Source organism: Ursus maritimus, unplaced genomic scaffold (assembly GCF_017311325.1).
Source record: "Ursus maritimus isolate PB19 unplaced genomic scaffold, ASM1731132v1 scaffold_13, whole genome shotgun sequence".
Lineage (NCBI taxonomy): Eukaryota > Metazoa > Chordata > Mammalia > Carnivora > Ursidae > Ursus > Ursus maritimus.
The window spans coordinates 18,361,404-18,379,580 of record NW_024423675.1 but is presented as its reverse complement, the minus strand read 5'-3'; the positions used below and the strand labels follow the sequence as shown (position 1 = coordinate 18,379,580).

The 18,177-nt window shown below is 46.3% G+C and overlaps 1 protein-coding gene across 1 annotated transcript; it reads right to left on the bottom strand.

Annotated features, from left to right (window-relative positions):
• Positions 1 to 4,004: 4,004 nt before the first annotated feature.
• On the bottom strand, positions 4,005 to 17,803 carry MTRES1 (mitochondrial transcription rescue factor 1). Its single transcript, XM_008704984.2, has 4 exons — positions 17,406 to 17,803; positions 10,218 to 10,696; positions 8,071 to 8,143; positions 4,005 to 4,283 (listed from the first exon to the last, which is right to left on the bottom strand). The coding sequence occupies exons 2-4, from the start codon at positions 10,682 to 10,684 to the stop codon at positions 4,104 to 4,106; spliced, it is 720 nt and encodes a 239-aa protein (XP_008703206.1). The 5' UTR covers positions 10,685 to 10,696; positions 17,406 to 17,803; the 3' UTR covers positions 4,005 to 4,103.
• Positions 17,804 to 18,177: the final 374 nt, after the last annotated feature.

Here is an 18,177-nt window from a genome sequence, read left to right as displayed (position 1 = left end):
TTAAGGGTCTTTTTCTCCCCCTCTCCCTCTGCTCGCCTCCCACCCCCACACTCTCTGAAAAAAATCAAGTCCCAGGATAGAAGGCCCATTGGGTACAGCTGACATCTCTACAGCAGAATCAACAAGTGCATCGTGAGGAAGCCATGTCCTCAAGACCTCGCAAAATCATACTGTCACTAGCCTGCTGCCGATACGCCTGGTCTGTTAACGAATGACGAACAAAAAAAACCCTTAAGCAAACAAGCCCGTCTTTGAGAGGAACAGGAAAGCGGCAGTCTCAGCTGCCTCCAATTTCAGAGCCTTCCGAGGAATTCCAAGGGACAGACTAGGGAGTAGCAGCTACCAGAGGCAGGAGCAGCAGGTCATGGGGGAATTTCCTGCGCAGGAAAAAGAGAATTCACAAAGAACGCCTGGTAAAAGTAAGTGTATCTCTTTATACCTATATTAAGTTAAGAAAGCTGGGTCACGCTGGGGTGAATGGGGCTCTGTCCACAGGCGCTGTCGCTGGCAGGAGGGCAGCCCGGCTCAGCGGCTCGGGTCAGTAAGAGCACTGTTACTTGTGGGCGGGGGAGCTGGGGGGGTGCTGGGCGCACGGGCAGGCCCGTGGGGTGGGCGCACTTTGGTATTACGCAGCAGTGAGAAGCGATGGATTAGATGTGCCAGGGATGGGTGGAAAAAGATAAAAAATGAAATCCATAGTAATGCCGTATAAAATTTAAAATAGGTGCACAGAACAGCGTAACACATTTTAGAAGAATGCATACAAACAAAAAGACACATTAAATGCATTAGCGCGGTTGGCTCACGAGGACGACGTAGAGATACAGAACTAGAGAGGAGAAAAAATGAATTTGGAAGAGTAACTTCGGGGGTGGGTACGGGTGCTAGGGCGCTTCCTGGTGGGAAACTTAGGGGTGTGTACCCTCAGTCCCACCCGATGATGTGCTGGTAAATGTGGAACAAGCTCCCTACGGGACTCGCTGAGAGCAGTTGGGGAGACGCACTCTTTCTCTCTCCTGAGTCCGCCCCACGGAGTCCCTCATTTCCTTCACTGTTCACTGGAGACTGTCGGTAAGCTGGCTGATAATCTGACAGTAACTTTTTTTTTTTTTAAGATTTTATTTATTTATTTGACAGAGAGAGACAGCCAGAGAGAGAGGGAACACAAGCAGGGGGAGTGGGAGAGGAAGAAGCAGGCTCATAGCGGAGGAGCCTGATGTGGGGCTCGATCCCAGAACGCCGGGCTCACGCCCTGAGCCGAAGGCAGACGCTTAAGGATTGAGCCACCCAGGCGCCCCTGACAGTAACTTTTTGAAAGCCAACATGTATGCGACCGCGATACGGCAGAACTTCAGGAGGGCGTCATTTTACTTGCTGGGTATACACCGCGCCCTTCAGAAGGTCATGGAACGTACCACCACCCCAACCGAACTCTTTCTTTTTCGCTTCTTGGAAAATGCTAGTTATGTTTCCGTCTCCCCAGTCATCACTGACCAAATACACTATGGGTTAAGAAATATCCCCCCAATGTTCTACTTTTCTCTACAAAATGTTAAAAAGATAATGGAACGATTGCCTAGCCATCTACATAATTTTCCAGGAAAGACAGTAAATGCTCTTTGGCAGAGAAGTGCCATTAGCGTCGTATTTCCTAGAGGAGAGCTATTTCTTTGAAAGAATTACCGTCACTGGTAAAGGGCTTGATCAGCCTCTACCAAAGTAGTCGTAACTTAAAAAAAAAAAAAGCAAAAAACAAACCTTGTCATCCCCTTAGAGCAGGGTGTCTCAACCTCACTCCTACTGTCGTTTGGGGTCCGATAACTTTGCTGTGGGGCGTCCTGTACACTGTACAGGTTTAGAGGCATCACTGGTCCCTGTCCACTCGATGCCCTTAAACCCCCTCAGCTGTGACAACCATAATGTCTCTAGACATTGCCAAGTGTGAAATCACCCCCGGTTGAGAACCACAGCATTAGAAACATAGACATCTTTAATCTTTTCCAATTTTAATTTTCGCTGAGGAGGCCTCGCCACGGCGGCCTTACAAAGCAACCGTCGTGTGGGTCAAGTAATGAGTTGCAAGAGTTCCGTAAATCTTTTTATGAATTGCTTTTGTTTCTATTTCATCACCACGTCCTTTTGTTTCTGCTGTTTCATAACCACGTCCCTCGCACTGTAGACAACTGTGAGAGATTGGTTTTTGCCACAGGCCGTCACCAAACCAACATTCTCCATCAGATGTTTTTTTCTTAGTTTGATTTTTTAAAACAGGTCTGGAGTGAGCCACCAAACAGGCAAGCAGCTAGGTGAGGTGCTAATTACCTCTCTCCAGAAAGCCTTTCAAGTGGCTCTTCCTGCTTCCTCCCTAGCAACAACTCCTCTGACCTCATACAACACATTTTGATTTTCTCCTTCCTTTGAACACACGACAGGTAAGGCAATTAGGGTCCTCATCCCCAGCTGACCAATGAGGAAGCTGAAGCTCAGAGAGACTGAGGTCAACTGTAACTGAGGTAACCCAACTTCTAGTGGCAAGACTGAGCCTAAAAACCAGGACCCCTGACACATCGCAAGGCCATGCTGCCCCTCACCACACAAGACTTCTTAGGCTTTCTATAACCTTCCAAAGAGAAGTCAAGAGAAGAGCGGGAGGGAGAGGGAAGGAGAACAAGATGGACAGAGAGGTAAAGAAAATGAGAAAAAGTAAAGACATTAGTCTCCTAAATTATAATTCATAACTAAGTCATGTTGAAATGAAACATGTTGTTTTTACTGATAACTCAGAAAAGCCCAATTAACAAGTGGGAAAACAAAACTTCCCTCTGTTGCTCTGCATGGTACGTAGTATTTCTGCCTGAGAGCTTACTTAGGCTTTCAAATAAAAATCGATTTTTGGGAGTCTTCTGAACTCCAAGGTGTTAAAGACTTCCAGACTCAATGGGCCCAGACATCCCCCTTCACTGTCAGTTAACCTGAATTCTCAAGAATTCCTGGAGGGCAAATAAAAGGACCCAGACACAGCCAGTCTTTTTTCCAGGACACCATCCAATAGGTGTCTAGTTGAGCTGACCCTTCTAGTGCTAGGAAACTGTTCCTGGGAGTCTACAAACCAATTTATTTCTGCAGATGCCCTTTTCTTAGATGATGTATATTATGTATGTGTCCCTTCTAATACTGTATTTTTTTTAGGCTTTGTCCTTTTTGTAACACTTTCTTGAGAATTAGAATAATTGGTCTCGGACTCTTCGTTCTCTTCATTGGTAAAATCTGTTTCCCCTAAAATCTACTAAAATCTACCTTCACCTGAAAATTAAACACTCAGCTTATTACCCTAAGCTGGGGTAGGGGTCATCACATTTTTTTTTTTTCTGTAAAAGGTAAGAGAGTAAATATTTTAGGTTTTGTGGGCTACCTAAGGCCTCTGTCATATATTCCTTCCTTCTCTTAACGCTTTAAAAATGTAAAAACCATTCTTGAATGCCATACAAAAGGCCTCCAGCCGCCTCAGTTTACCAACCCCTGCCCTGAACAATTCATTTTAAAAGGGCCCTAAGTAGCCCATTTGGAATGAGTTGGAACAACTTCACTTATCCATACTTCTGAAGACAAACTGAAGGGAACTAAAGCTCACATGTGGGTAGTTCAGAAGGGTTGGTGGAGAAACCAGTCTCCCCATGGATATGAAGGGTGACCTTGACTTTACTTGGTTGCCGTAAGAAGCCTGAACCCAGGGAAGCTGGTCAACAAGGATAAAACTGAAATGAAAGCACAAACAAGGCCAGTTTATTTCGCACAGACTCCCAAGGTAGTTAATGTGGGAAACAGCAGGCTTGGCATTAAAACCTCTCTGGGGTTAGTTCATTCAGCACACATCTTATTCATGCTCACGAGGCCAAAATGAGGTCGAAATGGGCACAAATCAAGCCCCGGACAGGAATCCAGGCCACGGCAGTGTCTCCAAGCTATGGATCCCAATTTCCATAAAATAGCTCAGCAGAGTCCACTAAAGGTTAGATAACTTTATTTTAATAAAAATATCCTTTTTTGAAGTTGGCCCTTCCCCCATCACCAGAAAGCAGTTTTATCAATAAAAAGCAATCCATTTATTTCGACATACTCTTTTTAGGCAACTTTAACTTTTTCCACCGGCGTAACACCACTCTGTACTTTTCACTTTCCGTTTTCTCCTCCAACACTTTTTTCAGGAGAACCCTCATCACTGTCTCTGTTTCTGCTTCTTTATCCTCTCCAATTAGAAGATCCAATGTATCTCCCACTTTCACCTGAAAATTAAAAGAAAACTCAGCCTTCATTGCATTTTGGGAAACACAGGCCAATGCAAATGTCCTTTTTTTTTTTAAGTTTATTTTTTTAGTAATCTTTACACCTAATGTGGGGCTCGAACTCATGGCCCTAAAATCAAGAGTCGCATGCTCCACTGACTGAGCCAGCCAGGTGCCCCGCAAATGTCCTTGCTTTGAGTTTTTATCAGGGGACCATCATTACACAGAGGGGCATGTGAGAAAAGGTAGTGATTCCTCTGACGCCGTCCCTTATCCCTAGTGCCTCCAGGTGAAAGGGCCTCCCTCAGAGAATGCCTCACACGCATGTGCCCAAAACCATCCGTGTCCTTCCATCAGACCTAGACAGCTGGCTGCTTATGGCCTGTGTGGTGTGGCTCAAACACTCACCTCTACTAGATGATTGAAGGACACACTCAGAGGGATTTGTTTCAGTAACAGTGACAAGAGGCAAAGAAAGTGGGGCACAATCGTAGAGAGTATGTACGCAGTAATTATTGCCAGCACTGAAAACACCATTTCCAGTGTGACTTTTCATTGATTTCGACCCAGATGAGCTGCGGAATTGGGGATGGGGCAGTCTGTTGAAAATCAGTCACTGCGGAGTCACAGCTGCATCTGTTAGAGAAATGGTAAACTTCTTTTTTAGCTCTGACTAGCCCCAGTGATGCCACATCATCAAGATAGTACTCAATTCACAAAGACAACGTCACAAAAAGGACCAAGGATCAAGTTGGATGCTGACTCAATGAGTTCAAAGGGCTGAGGTCAAACCCATTCTTGCCCAGATGGGAGCCTTGGGCTAACTAGTCCAGGGCATGTCCTAGGGCAGTCACAGACAGCAGTGTTGCCAGGGACAGCCCATGGTGGGCACCTGGTGCTGGGAGGTCAGGATTCCAGGGGTACCTGCCCAGTGACTCAGGAAGGAGCTAAACGGACCCAGGTGCCATATGCTGCTTTTACTAGACACAAGCCAGGAACAGCTGGGGCCATCTCAGACCACTAACAACTGCTTCCAAGGAGGCGGGCAGCAACCCCATGTGTTGGCCGTGGCCTCTAAGTGGGCACACATGGCCACTTAAAAGAAATATGGTGTCACTTTTACCTTCTTTTCTGATTAACGCTCTCTGAGGCACTCCTAAATTCATGCTGTCAAAAACATCTGCACCTTACCGGGGCAAGCTCGTATTTGTTTTCCCACCCATTCAAGGGCCCAGTATTCAGTCTACAACATGGGAATGCACACATTTGCCACCATGCCATACTGGTCAACCCAGGCCTAGGGCAGCTACATGTGAAACACACAGCAGCTGATTATAAACCTTCTCCCCTCTGGGCTGAGAAGCAAAAGCCTCACACCACAAGGAAGCATGAAGATTGCTTTTCCCCTCGGTCTGAAGGATGGGCTGACCCAAGCATCATCTAGGGAGGCTGTCCTCCCGTAGTTCTCGTGAGTTCAATTAAAAAAAAGACAACAAAAAACAAAACCATTTGGCCCAATTGTGTGGACATTTACAGTCAATGTCCAGAAATACAAGGTTTGAAAACGAATATTTTGAATCCCTTTACATTTTTCAGCATGACTTTATTTCATTAAAATTCACTTTTTAGTAAATACCATGCATATATAAAAGGCATTAAAGGGTACAGAGAGAAAGGCAACCAACCGTTCTGTGTATCCCTTCACAGATCTACTGTGTGCAGTATCTGGCCCTTAAAAAAGCCGGCTAGTGTGTGGCTGAGCAACAGACCCCTTCAGGAGCCCGCTTCTAAGGCAGAGACTAGGGAAGGAACGTTTCTCCTTTAGCCGGGCAATCCCAGGGAGAGGTGAGCTTCGGTCCCGTCCTCAGGCCCTATGCAGCCTTTGCATAAGTCAGCAGGCACCCAGCACCTACAGCACCATGGTTCGCAGCTCACAGGAAAGCTCCGCGGCGCCACAGTCTGCCTGACCCTTCAAGGCCAGCAGCCAGGCACAGCCCCGTGCGGCAGGCCACGGAAGGGCAGGTGTCCTTTATTCCCTGCAAGGGCCTGTCCTTTCTAACGTGGGAGACGGCACAGCACACACAAAGCAAACTGGCTGGGATTATGGGCTGTTCCAAATATCTACATTTCAAATCTCCCCTTAGCTGCAGTTACTATGGCTACAGGCCTCCTAGTAACAAGGCAGACGAGTGTTAACACCGGCCCCTTCCTTTGCTGACCCTCAGGAGAAATCTGGAAGGCAGCCGAGACAACAGAACACCCAAGGCAGAATGAAGCAGCAGCAATTAGACTGTAGTTAACAATATCTCAAAGCAGAGAGGGAAAAAGAGACTTGTGGCGTTTGTAAATGAGGCCGGGCACAGAGGCGTGGGTGCCCAGAGCAGGTCTTGTCTCAGGAACACGGCGGCGGCGGAGAGGGGGCAGGGCTACAAGCAGGAAAAAGCAATTACGGGACAAGAAGGGCCTGATCTCCAGATGCACGTCTGGAGTGCCTGGTGTCCCGCAGCTCACAGAGCCGGGACTGACACGCTGAACCTGCCGGGTCAGGTGCCATCCCAGATCGTGGACCTTGGGACTCGGCAGCTGAGACAAGCACTGAGGAGAGCCCTCTCCTCCTGTCCTCCATGAGAACCTGTAGGAACCCAGAGAGCAGGGTCTCCGAGGAAAGCCTCGGTGCTCACCTGGGTCCACGGCCGACAGCTCACACCTCCCTTGTCCCAGGGGTGTAGCTCAAGCCCTCCAAGCCCTGGGGTGCCGTGAAATATGAAACAAGCTTAAAAGCCACCTATGAAAGTGTGTCTAACTTCCCTGGAACATTGGTTCCCTAGACACTAAGAGTGAGATTGTCTGCCAATGCCGGGCAGAGGGAGAGGGAGAAGCAGACTCCTCACTGAGCCAGGAGCTCCAGGCCGGGCTCGATCCCATGGCCCTGGGATCCTGACCAGAGCCCAAGGCAGGTGCTTAACCACCTGAGCCACCCAGGCGCCCCTCTTCCAAACTTTTAAAGAGCGTCTGTCATAGCTTTTTTATTGTGCTTTGTTAACTTTTACTATCATTCGTGTTTTTCCAATTATGAAAGTGACCTATACTTATAAAAAACTCAGAAAATAAAAAGAATGAAGAAAATTAAACCCCTAATGCCCCAAAGATAAATACTAGTAATATTACTATTTTAATTCTAGATGTATATATGCAACCTATTTCTACAAAAATACACATTTTAAACTGTATATATATATGACTTATTATAACAACACTGGGTACTGGAAATGCATTTGCTTATACTTGATTTCTCTCACTTAGCAACGGTATTGCTGTGGGCCTGTTAGAAAACAGAGTCCCTTTCTGACAGCTGCTCTGCACACCGTGGGACGCACGAGTGCCGGGGGTACGGCTGACCGGATCAGCGTCACACGTCTGCTCAGCAACAGCAGTCCAAAGTCACCTCTACACGGATCAACTCTTTCTTTTCAGTCTTGTTACTAGCTTCTCATGGGGCTAATGACTTGGTTAACGGATTTTTGCCAACTGTGACAGTGGCCTATCTTAAAATTTTAAAGAAAAAGGGAAAGCTTTCTCTTGGACATTACGGCTGCAGAAGAGCAAGCGGTTTGTGTGGCGGAAGCTGGCTGGCGGTTCTCCCTAGCTTGACCAGGCCTGTGGGGAACTGCAGAGAGGGCAACACAACACACAAAGGAGTCACTGAGGACCCTCGAAGGGAAATCGGGGTGGCACTGAGTACTGGCAGAGCAACAGACAAAAATGTCTGGCTGTCAGAATAGCTCACCGTTCTGCTTTTCTTCCATAATTTTTCCCCATTCAGCCTGAGTTCACCTTTGTAGAATGCATCTTCCACTTTGCTTAACAAAAAAAAAAAAAAAAAAAAAAAAAAAAAAAAAAAGTCAAACGCTTTGAAATAGAAATATATTCAAGACAATTATAGAGGTCTGAGAAAAACACCTGCCATTAACGCTTATTCTGACAGTGACCAGCCTCTCCACAAAACCTCCATTCTGGGTGCCAGGGAAGTGGAAGTCAACTGCTCCCGTGTGCATGTGAAACAGCGAGATCAAGGGGCGCTTCTGAACAGATGCCGGACGGGGGCAGAGATGTGCTGCAACCGCTGGGCAGGTAAGCTTCGGGAGGGCCTGGGGTACCCCACCAGACTCCTGCAGCAGCCGCCTGCAAAGCGGGAGCTCCCATTATTCATGACCATCAAAGGGCTCTGGGCTCCGAGAGAAAAACCAGGCACCACACGTACGGTGAAGCCATTAAAAAAATCCCCTGTGACTCCGCACTGAGGTCCAGGAAATGCCAACCCAGCAGCCACTGATCTCTCAATTCAATCACTAGGGCAAACAGACCAGGAGAGGGTGCTGACAAAGATCCATACACTTTTCTCTCGCTGCTCTAACTTCAAGTGATTACCATCTGGGGCTCTGCTTATAACAGCAGCAGCTACGTCTCTGGGGAAGAGACAGCCCCCACCCCCCAACAAGTATGCCAGATTTTAGAGAACATTCAGTAAATCCCCAAGAGGATGCCTATGGGCTCAGTCATCTTTATGAGTCCTTAAGCTTTGTGGATTAAAAAATTAAACTACACCATTAAATTAGGTCATAAAGGTATAAATTACACATGGAAATCTGAGTATATTATCCATACCATGATTCTTACCTTGCATGCAGTATGCACACAATGATTGCTAAAGGAATGGATGAACAATGAGGGTCACTATTCTTATATGATTAGTCCAGCAGAGAGAACAAGAATATTAAAAAAATCTTCAAAGTTCTATTTAACATCTCTATGCACTATATATGAACACACAGTATTTTCTTCATAATAGCTAACATACGATGAGTACCTACTATGTGTCAGGCACTGTTAAAATGCTTTATTATTTTTTCAAATTTAAATTCAATTTAATTAACCCATAATGTGTTACTAGTTTGAGGTAGAGTTCAGTGATTCATCAGTTGCGTATAACACCCATCACATCACGTGCGCTCCTTAATGCCCGTCACTCAGGTACGCAACCCCCACCTCCCCCAGCAACCCTGTTTGTTTCCTAGAGTGAAAAGTCTCTCATGGTTTGCCTCTGTTTCTCTTACTTCCCTTCCCCTATATTCATCTGTTTTGTTCTTAAATTCCACATACAAGTGAAATCATATGGTATTTGTCTTTCTCTGACCAACATAATCCTCTCTAGTTCCATCCACTAAGATGCTTTAGACAGAAGCACCAACTTCTAGAGTAGGGCTGTTTTACATTTTACAGATGAGAAAACTGAATTCAAGGAACTTGCCCACGCTCACACAGAGCATGAGGGGTCTAGCTGTAGAGACTGCATTTTTTTTTTTTTAAGATTTATTTATTTGACAGAGAGCGAGCGAGCACAAGCAGGGGGAGCGGCAGGCAGAGGGAGAGGAAGAAGCAGACCCCCTGCTGAGCAAGGAGCCCGATGCGGGGCTCGACCCCAGGACCCTGAGCTGAAGGCAGACACTTAACCGACTGAGCCACCCAGGCGCCCGAGCCTGCATTCTTTACATTACACTGCTTCTGTTGCTTCTAAAAGGTACCTTCTTACACTGTGGCATTTGTGAAACCCAGGCGCGGTTTCCTCTCGCTATACACCTCTAACAAGGTCATTACTTTCCTCAAGAAGCTGGTATTAAATCGGTGGCTCATCTTAAGAAGAGCCGCCAGTGTCTTAGGATCAGGGAAATATGGCACATGGGATGTGCAGTCACCTGACTTGCTGGGGAGTCAGTGTTCTCATCTGTAGGAGGAAATAACTGGAACAGGTGACCGGGAAGGTCCTCTCCTAACTGTGGCTGCCCCTCACCAAAAGATGGGCTGAGTGATGGGAACTACTACATTAAAATGACAAAAAGACAAGGGGTTTTATAATAAAATGCGCATCATACTTACTTTCTCCCGACATCTAGGCCTGTCTTTAGGATAACATCATACCGAAAAGACTGCACTACTTTCTCCAGATCTTTATAGTCTTTGATCACAGTGGGGTCATCCTCCAGCTCCTCTTCGCGCTCACTCGTCTCACGATCACTCTCGTCTTCAGAGTCCTCTTCATCCTCAGCTTTTTGCAGAGTCTTCTTAGTGGATTTTTTAGAGCTTATATTACTTTTAAGTCTTATGGAAAGTGGGAAAATATATTCTGGAGATATTAAAAGCTCTGGGAGTCTCAGTGAGAAAAAGCTATGGAGAAATGTTTTACAACTTGATGTGTTTAACTGGGTACTAGAAAAATATAAGTATCGATTCCAGGAAGCACAGAGTTTATAGGAAGGTGTCCCTTGCAGCGATCCCCAGAGTCCAATCCAGGCATCTGGCTTTCTCAAAACGCTGGTAGGCAATCTGACACCGGTCAGAGCCATGGCGCATACAACCTGAAACAGACAATAATTCAGTTTTATTTCACAAGTGCTGTGTCCTGGCATCCTCACAACATAAACCATATGTACCACGAACACTCTGTTATCAGCACTGCACTTACTCTCCCCTACAAAAGGCCATACTGGTCTGCACATACTCAGGGCTACGTACTTTTCCACGGTGAGTCTTCCGGCTGTGCTTCCCTCGCAGGGTGGCCAGGAGGGTGGAACTAGATGTGTGTGAACACACCGGTTCTCCTCTTCTCCATCCCCCAAATTAGCTTGGATATGGACTGCTACCGAAGACTATTAACAACAGTTCTCAACGGTTTAAAAAAAAAAAGATCTCAAGCAGAGAAAGACTATTTGCTGACATACGTCACATCCTTACGACACTGACTTTGCCAAGGAAGGACACCAAGTCATAACTTCCTAAAACCCAGAGTGAATCTCTAGGCTTTATTTCAACCCCTGCCCCAGCAAATCCAAGCTAGCAAGGAGCAGACCGGACAGAGCTGCGTTTTACCTCCTTTTCCATCTTTCTCCTACTGTTTAACGGAGCCGCTAGCTAGTAGAGAAGGAAGGGGCCAGAAGACCCAGAAACTAGCTAACCGTTTCCTGAGGCACCGAGGTGCTAACATGCCAGAGAGTAGTCAAGTCCTAGGTTACCTCAAAGGCAGCAGAAACCATCTTCTTATGATGGGAGCAAACCTTCCCAAGCACACCAAGATGGCTTTAGAGACCACGGTTTAGTAATCTGAGAGGGTTGCCATATGGCCCATATCCTCATACCTTAAGTCTGTCAGTGACTTTCCATGGTGCCAAGGCTATCCTTTCAGACAGATCTCTTTGATGTTGGTTTCAATTATTTTTCCTTCCTACTTTCCATTCATCACAAAGCTGACAACAGCAATTACCTGTAAGCCCACTCAAAAGCACACAGCTAGCTACTTCCAAGTTGTATTTGTTAACATGCTGGCTCTTATTTTTGTTGGCATGAACAAGGCAGACACCACAAGCTCAACTCTGTATCTCATTGCTCTTGGGACACCAATCTGAGTCTTAACTGAGAAATAAAGCAGGCATAATTTAAGGGTTGTTTTTCAACACAACTGTAATTTGAAATAATTTTTAAATGCTATAAAATCCACAGAGTGCTCTAAAATACTGACTGGAAACTATTTGAAGCACCTTAAAGAGAAATATTGAGAGAATCATTTTTATACATATTCTATCTAATTTAATAGAGAATGAATAATAATCACGCATAGGAAAAAGCCTTAGATGTTATACAACTAGGGATAAAGAAAGAAAATAGTGTATTTCAGTAGTTCCTAGACTTTGTATTTCATGGATCACTATAATCAAAAATTAAGGGGCACCTGGCTGGCTCAGTTGGTGGCGCATGTGACTCTTGACCTCAGGTTATGGGTTCGAGCCCCACACTGGGCATAGAGATTACTTAGAAAAATAAAATCTTAAAAAAAAAACTAAACTAAGCTAAAAAAAAGTTACCTAATGGTGGACTTTTTGCCAAGTAAAGATTCTTTTAAGTAGTAATTGCTACTCTTATTACCATAATTTAAGAGAAAGAAGATTTCAATGATTATATGTGAAACATATTTTCATGGTAGAAAATTTGAAAAGAATATAAAGAAAATTCAAACCACCCATATCCACTCTATGACAACCAATGTTAACATTTTAACATATATTCTTTACGATGTAAAATTTTAAGAAAAGTAATTCTCTCATAAGCAGAGCCTTTCATACCTTCCCACCCACGCAAAACACAAGAGGAAGGTTAACCATAGTGGCCAGAGCTCTCAGAGTACTATCAGCCTCAGAAATTCTGTGTCGGTCCTAAATCCTAGACTCATTAGCATTTATCTGGTGATGACCAAGTTATGGGCCAAGACAGCCCTGGCTGAAATCACCAGTTACTGTTGGGCCTAGACCAGATGGTTAATAAGATGCTCTTGTAATACAGAAGATAAAGACTGGCATTAGTGATGATAATTTGCCTATCTTTAGGTGTTTTTCAAACTATAATGGTCATGAGCCATTATAAACTTTTTACTTTTTAAGAACTAAAACTGGGGGTGCCTGGGTGGCTCAGTCAGTGAAGCGTCTGCCTTGTGCTCAGGTCACGATCTCGGGGTCCTGGAATCGCCCCTCTCCCACCCCCCACCCAGCATCATGCTCCCTGCTCAGCTGGGAGCCTGCTTCTCCCTCTGCCACTCCCTCTGCTTGTGCTCTCTCGAGCTTTCTCTTGCTCTCTGTGTCAAACAAATAAATTTTAAAAAAAGAACTGTAACTGAAGAGTATAGAAAATATTACAGTACATCACATATAGTAAGTAAATACTGCTTTATATAATTTTCACTGCAATACACATACACATATGCTGGGTCACCATGGAAGATACATTTACTGAAGGTAATAATAAAAAGAAGTTTGAAAACAGTGGCCTAAGTGACTTCAGCGAAGTTTGTTTTGCTATCAGGTATAATGCCAAAGGCTATATGTATGCCTGCGAGCTGAGAACCTCGCTGCACATGCCCCCCAATTAACAATATTCCTGGAGCAGAATGTGTGTGCGGAGATGAAAAGGGCAGCCTCTCAGGGATAACTTTGTACAGGGCCCTCATTTTACAGATGAGCACAAATGAGACCTGGAGCAATTTAACAATCTGCTAGGTCATACGGCTAGTAAACAATACAGCCAGGCTTCCAATGACAGGTCTTCTTAACGCTCATTGTTTACTATGGGTCAGGCCCTGCTCTACCTATTAATTCATCATCTCAGTGACAGGGTCACACAAATACTAAGTGGATTCAAACCCAGGCTCCCTGGCTAAGTCTTTAGGCTCTTTACCACCATGCTGAACTGTCCGTCAATCTTCTGACTCCAAGTCCACTGTTCTTCCTGCTACACCATGAAATTTATGTCTCATTTTCTCTTGAACAAAAACCAATGTTCACCAACTGCAACACCAGAGAGAATGCATAGTTTCAGGAGCGGAGGCGTGGGGAGAACTGGTGCCCTGACTTAGAAGATATCCTAAGAGGAGACATCCTGGGGGAGGAGAGTCCTGTCAGTCAGTCTCTGGATTACTACGTTTCCCCCTCGAAGTCCTGCCATTATACCACACTGTTCTCTTTTGTGAGGAATGCCTGGATATGATGCTGCTCTTTGGATGGATCATGAATACATTACATTTACCTACACTAGGACACTTATGCTAGCACAAAGCAGCTATTTAAAATCATACTCACATGGAAATACAATTAACATAACCAAAATGTTAGGCCAAGCACTACCTTTGTGTTTATTAGCTGCTCCCGCTCTGTGATCTGCTTCACGCTCTAGGAGGCAAACGTTGGTACATGCTGAAGTTTAGGTAAAATTTACTAACATAAAATTGAGAAAACACATTAACCTAATTTTTGCTGGAGAGGATCACCATTTCTAGCAGTGGACACCCAGGGCCATGGGGTAGAGTCTGAGAACCCAAGTTCCACCACAGAGCCTTCAAACTGCTCAGAGGAGGAGATGTTGGAGGGGAGGGCTAACCAGGCCCCAACCCTCTTCGACTAGAACAGCAGTGCTGGCCAAATACTGGGGTTCCTTCTACTTCACTTTAAGAAAGGATTCTACTACTGGAAAGAAAAGTGTCTGTCCTTTTAGCATGGCTTCTCCATCTTCCAGGCTCCACCTAAGACCCACTCTCCCTCTCCGCCCTCCCCTGCCCTTTCTCAAACTCATGCTGCACCAATGCTGTGTGTCTTTTGTACTATTCTTACCTCCCAAACTCTAAGGGTAGTGACAGGGCAGGAACCCTGCCTCCTTCCTCATTCCCATTCCCAATCAGCTTGGCACATACAAAAAACCATTGAATCCTTGCAGATTCATTTTCCAGAAATGAAGGGAACACCCTACCCATTACCACATCCATCCCTCATTCACTCATTTGCCTGCACATGCCAAGTAGCGAGCTAGACTAGACCTGCGTACAAAGCATACAGTTCTGGTCCTCAAGGAACTGCTTTTCAAGTGGAATGTGGGCAGGTAAACTGGCTGTCAGAGAACTTGAGTGAAAGCCCAGGTCCAAAGGAGGCTGGACCCCGAAGACTAAAGCTCGGAGCGGGGATGCCGGAGAAGAGTTCTAATGGCAAAGGTGGCCTGAAACAGAACTCGGGGGAAACAGCAAGTTACAACTATAACTTTTCCCTTTCTAATGGACCATTCTCATTAGCATGCTGTTACTTCTCATACTGAATAACCAACCAACCTTCCCTTAATTCCACTAACCCCCAGCTACAACTTTTCTTGTTCCTTTTTACAACAAAACTTCTCAAAAAGGGTTGTCTCTCTCCTTAATGCCTCTCATTTTCTAAACCCAAAAGGCCATTTGTTAGTCCTCATCTTGTTTGACTTCTCAGCAGCATCTGAGACAACTGACCACTCGCCTCTTCTTCACTTGGCTCCCAGGACACCTTGCTCTTGGTTTTCCTCCCACCTTACCTGCTGTTTCTTCCTTCTCCCAGGCATCTTAACGTTGGAGGGCCCCAGGGCTCAATATTTGGCCCGCTTCTCTTCTACAGCTCAGCTCTATCAGTCAGCTTTGACAAATGCATATCAACACACCAAACACTTCCATGGCTTTAAATACTGCCTATATGCCAACCACTCCCCTAGCTATCTCCCATTCCAGACCTTTCTCCCAAATTCCAGACATGTAGATCTGTGCAGGAGACTTAATGTAGCAGCAGGCTTGAGACCATCCTTAGAAAGGCCTGCTTGCAAAGGTGGGCCTTTGGCTGGCATCTGGAAACCTGGATTTCAGGATTCTCACCATTTTCAGAACTGACAGGAGTTGCTCACTGGGTCTAAACTGTTTGTACAATTTCTTATGCTGAGTACCTGCTTTCCTTCTGGGAGTCTTGAATTTTGGTACATGCTAGGCATGTCAGTGCCCATGTGACTAAAGCCAATCAACACCCTGGGCAGAGGCTCTAATGAGCGTTCCCTGATAGATGGTATTTCACATACAGTGTCATAATTTGTTGCTGGGGACTTCAGCATGTCCTATGTAAGTCCACTGGGGGAGGACTCTTGGAAGACCACCTAACTTCCTGCACACTTTGTCTTATGAGTCTTCTCTCTTTGGTGACTGTGCTTTGTATCTCTCTGCTGTGATAAATCACAGCCATGAGCCACAGCCAAGTCCCGTTGAATCTTCCTAGTCAGTCAATGATCCTAGGGGAGGTCTTGGCGACCCCTGACACAATATCCAAATGCCTAACATCTCCACCTGGGTGTGTAACAGGTACCTCAAGCTTTATTGGTCCCCAAACTCCTGACATGTCCCCAACCCTAAATCTGTTCCACCTGTAGCCTTCTCCATCTCAGTGAATGATTAACTCCACCCCTGTAGGTGCTGAGAACAAAAGTTTCCAGTCATTCTTGACTCTCCCTCATACTCGTATCCAATGTCAGGAAACTACGTTGGCTGTATCTTCAGAACATGTCCAGTATCCCATCACTTCTCACCACTTCCACTGCTACCACAGATTTACAGCATCTTGACAGAGGATGATAGCAATACTACAAAGGCTCCATTAGAGTCTATTTTCCATAGAGCTGTGATTCTTTCAAAAAGTAATGTACACCATATCACTCCTACAAAAGCCCTGAGACAAGGTTACAGGCTCTATGTGATCTGGTCCCCCCGTCCCCCCATTTCTTGCCACTCTCAACCTCTGCTCTCAGGTCCAGCTACGCTGGCTTTCCTGATGCTCCCCACATACAACAGGGGCATTTCTGGATAAGGTCTTTGTCCCAGCTGCACCTAGAACTCTCTTACCCCAGAAAACTGCAAAGATAACTCATTTTCTTCAATCTTAACTCAAATATCACCTCACTGCTGTCCACTCATTCCAATTTTATTTAATAAGCATCTTGGTCTCCCAATCTCCCCTTACTCAACTTTTTTTTCCTCCATAGCACTTCTCACCTATCAATTTACTAGGTTTTTCTTTTCTTTTTTCTTTTTTTTGGACTGTCTCTCCTAGTAGAATATAAACTCCACAAGGGCAGAAATCTTCACCTGAATTTGTTTTCCTCTGCTGAATCCCAACTGCCCAGACAGTGCCTCGCACACGATGAGTGCTTAATTAGCCACTGTGGAATGAAAGTAGATCAAGAGAAATGGAGCATCAGAATGAATCCAGAAAAGATCCTACAAAGTTGGAGCTGGATTGAAGGGCAAAAGGCTAGATCTCCAAAGGCCTTGGCCTATCAAAGTTTGGACTTGACCCAGAAAGCATGTGAATCATAGATCTCAAGCAGGGAATGACCTGATAGAAGTGCATTTTAAAAGAGTTCTTTGCCAATGGTGTGGACATGAGTAGTGGAGAGGAAAACGGAAGAAGCCCGGAGGTTTGTGGGGAGATCTTCAGGACAGATAAGACGTGAACGAGCCGAAGCCTGTAAGCAAAGTAATGTCTGGAATAGAGGCAACGCTGCCCTTGACCTGCGGGACACTGGGAATCGCTCCACGTTCGTGAGCCTGTTCACTACTCGGTTAGGGAGAACCTGGTTGAACTGCTTTGCAGTCTACTGCAACTAAAAATCGTCCCTTCTGAAGACCTCTCAGGCTGACCGCGGGAATGGGGTAGGCTCCCCCCCGCATACTTGCCACGCCCGCGAACTGCGCACCTTCCCGGGTCTTCAAGGTCAAAGGAAACCGGACACCTGCGTCCTCGAGCTCCGGGTCTGCGTTTGGAGCCAGCAGTAGCGGCCGGGCCCAAGGGCGGACTGCCACGGCGCACCGGATCTCCACGGCCCCTGCAGCCCCCGGGTCCACAGGGCGTCCCGAGGCTAGTCGGGCCGGGGCAAGACGCGAGAGATTCACGCGGAGTCCTGGCAGGAGCGCAGGCAGGGCAGAGGCGCTCGTCTCGCCCCTGCTTCACGAGTGCGCGCCGGGAAGCTGTTAACAGAGTGGGCTGGGGCCGGGGGCACAACACGCCCGACAGGGGCGCAATTACTTTCAACTCAGGGCCGCTCCTCCTCCCTCGATCCCTCCCCGTTGCCCTGCGGACCCGGGCCTCCAGGCCCCGCCCCTCCCTGCCCCGCCCCTTCCGTCAGCGCCGCCACGGCGAGAGCGGGCCGGGCGGGGCTCACGGACGCGGCGGCGGCGGCGCAGCGACCCCTGCTGGAGATCGCGCTTCGGAGGACTGCGCGGAGGACAGGTCACGGCACAGTTGAGTCCGGAAGCCGGCGCCGCGTGTTTCCACGTGGCTGAAAAGAGCTTATCTTTATGCAGTGTCCTTGGATATTCTGGGGTCACAAACCCTTTTGAACATCTTTGAGGGTTATAACGTTGTCTCCAGAAAAATGTACATACCCGCCAGAACTTACTAATAAAATAAGGTAAGTTCACAACCTCTTTTCAAGAATAAAGTGATTAAAAGGTAACAGGGTCTAGCTG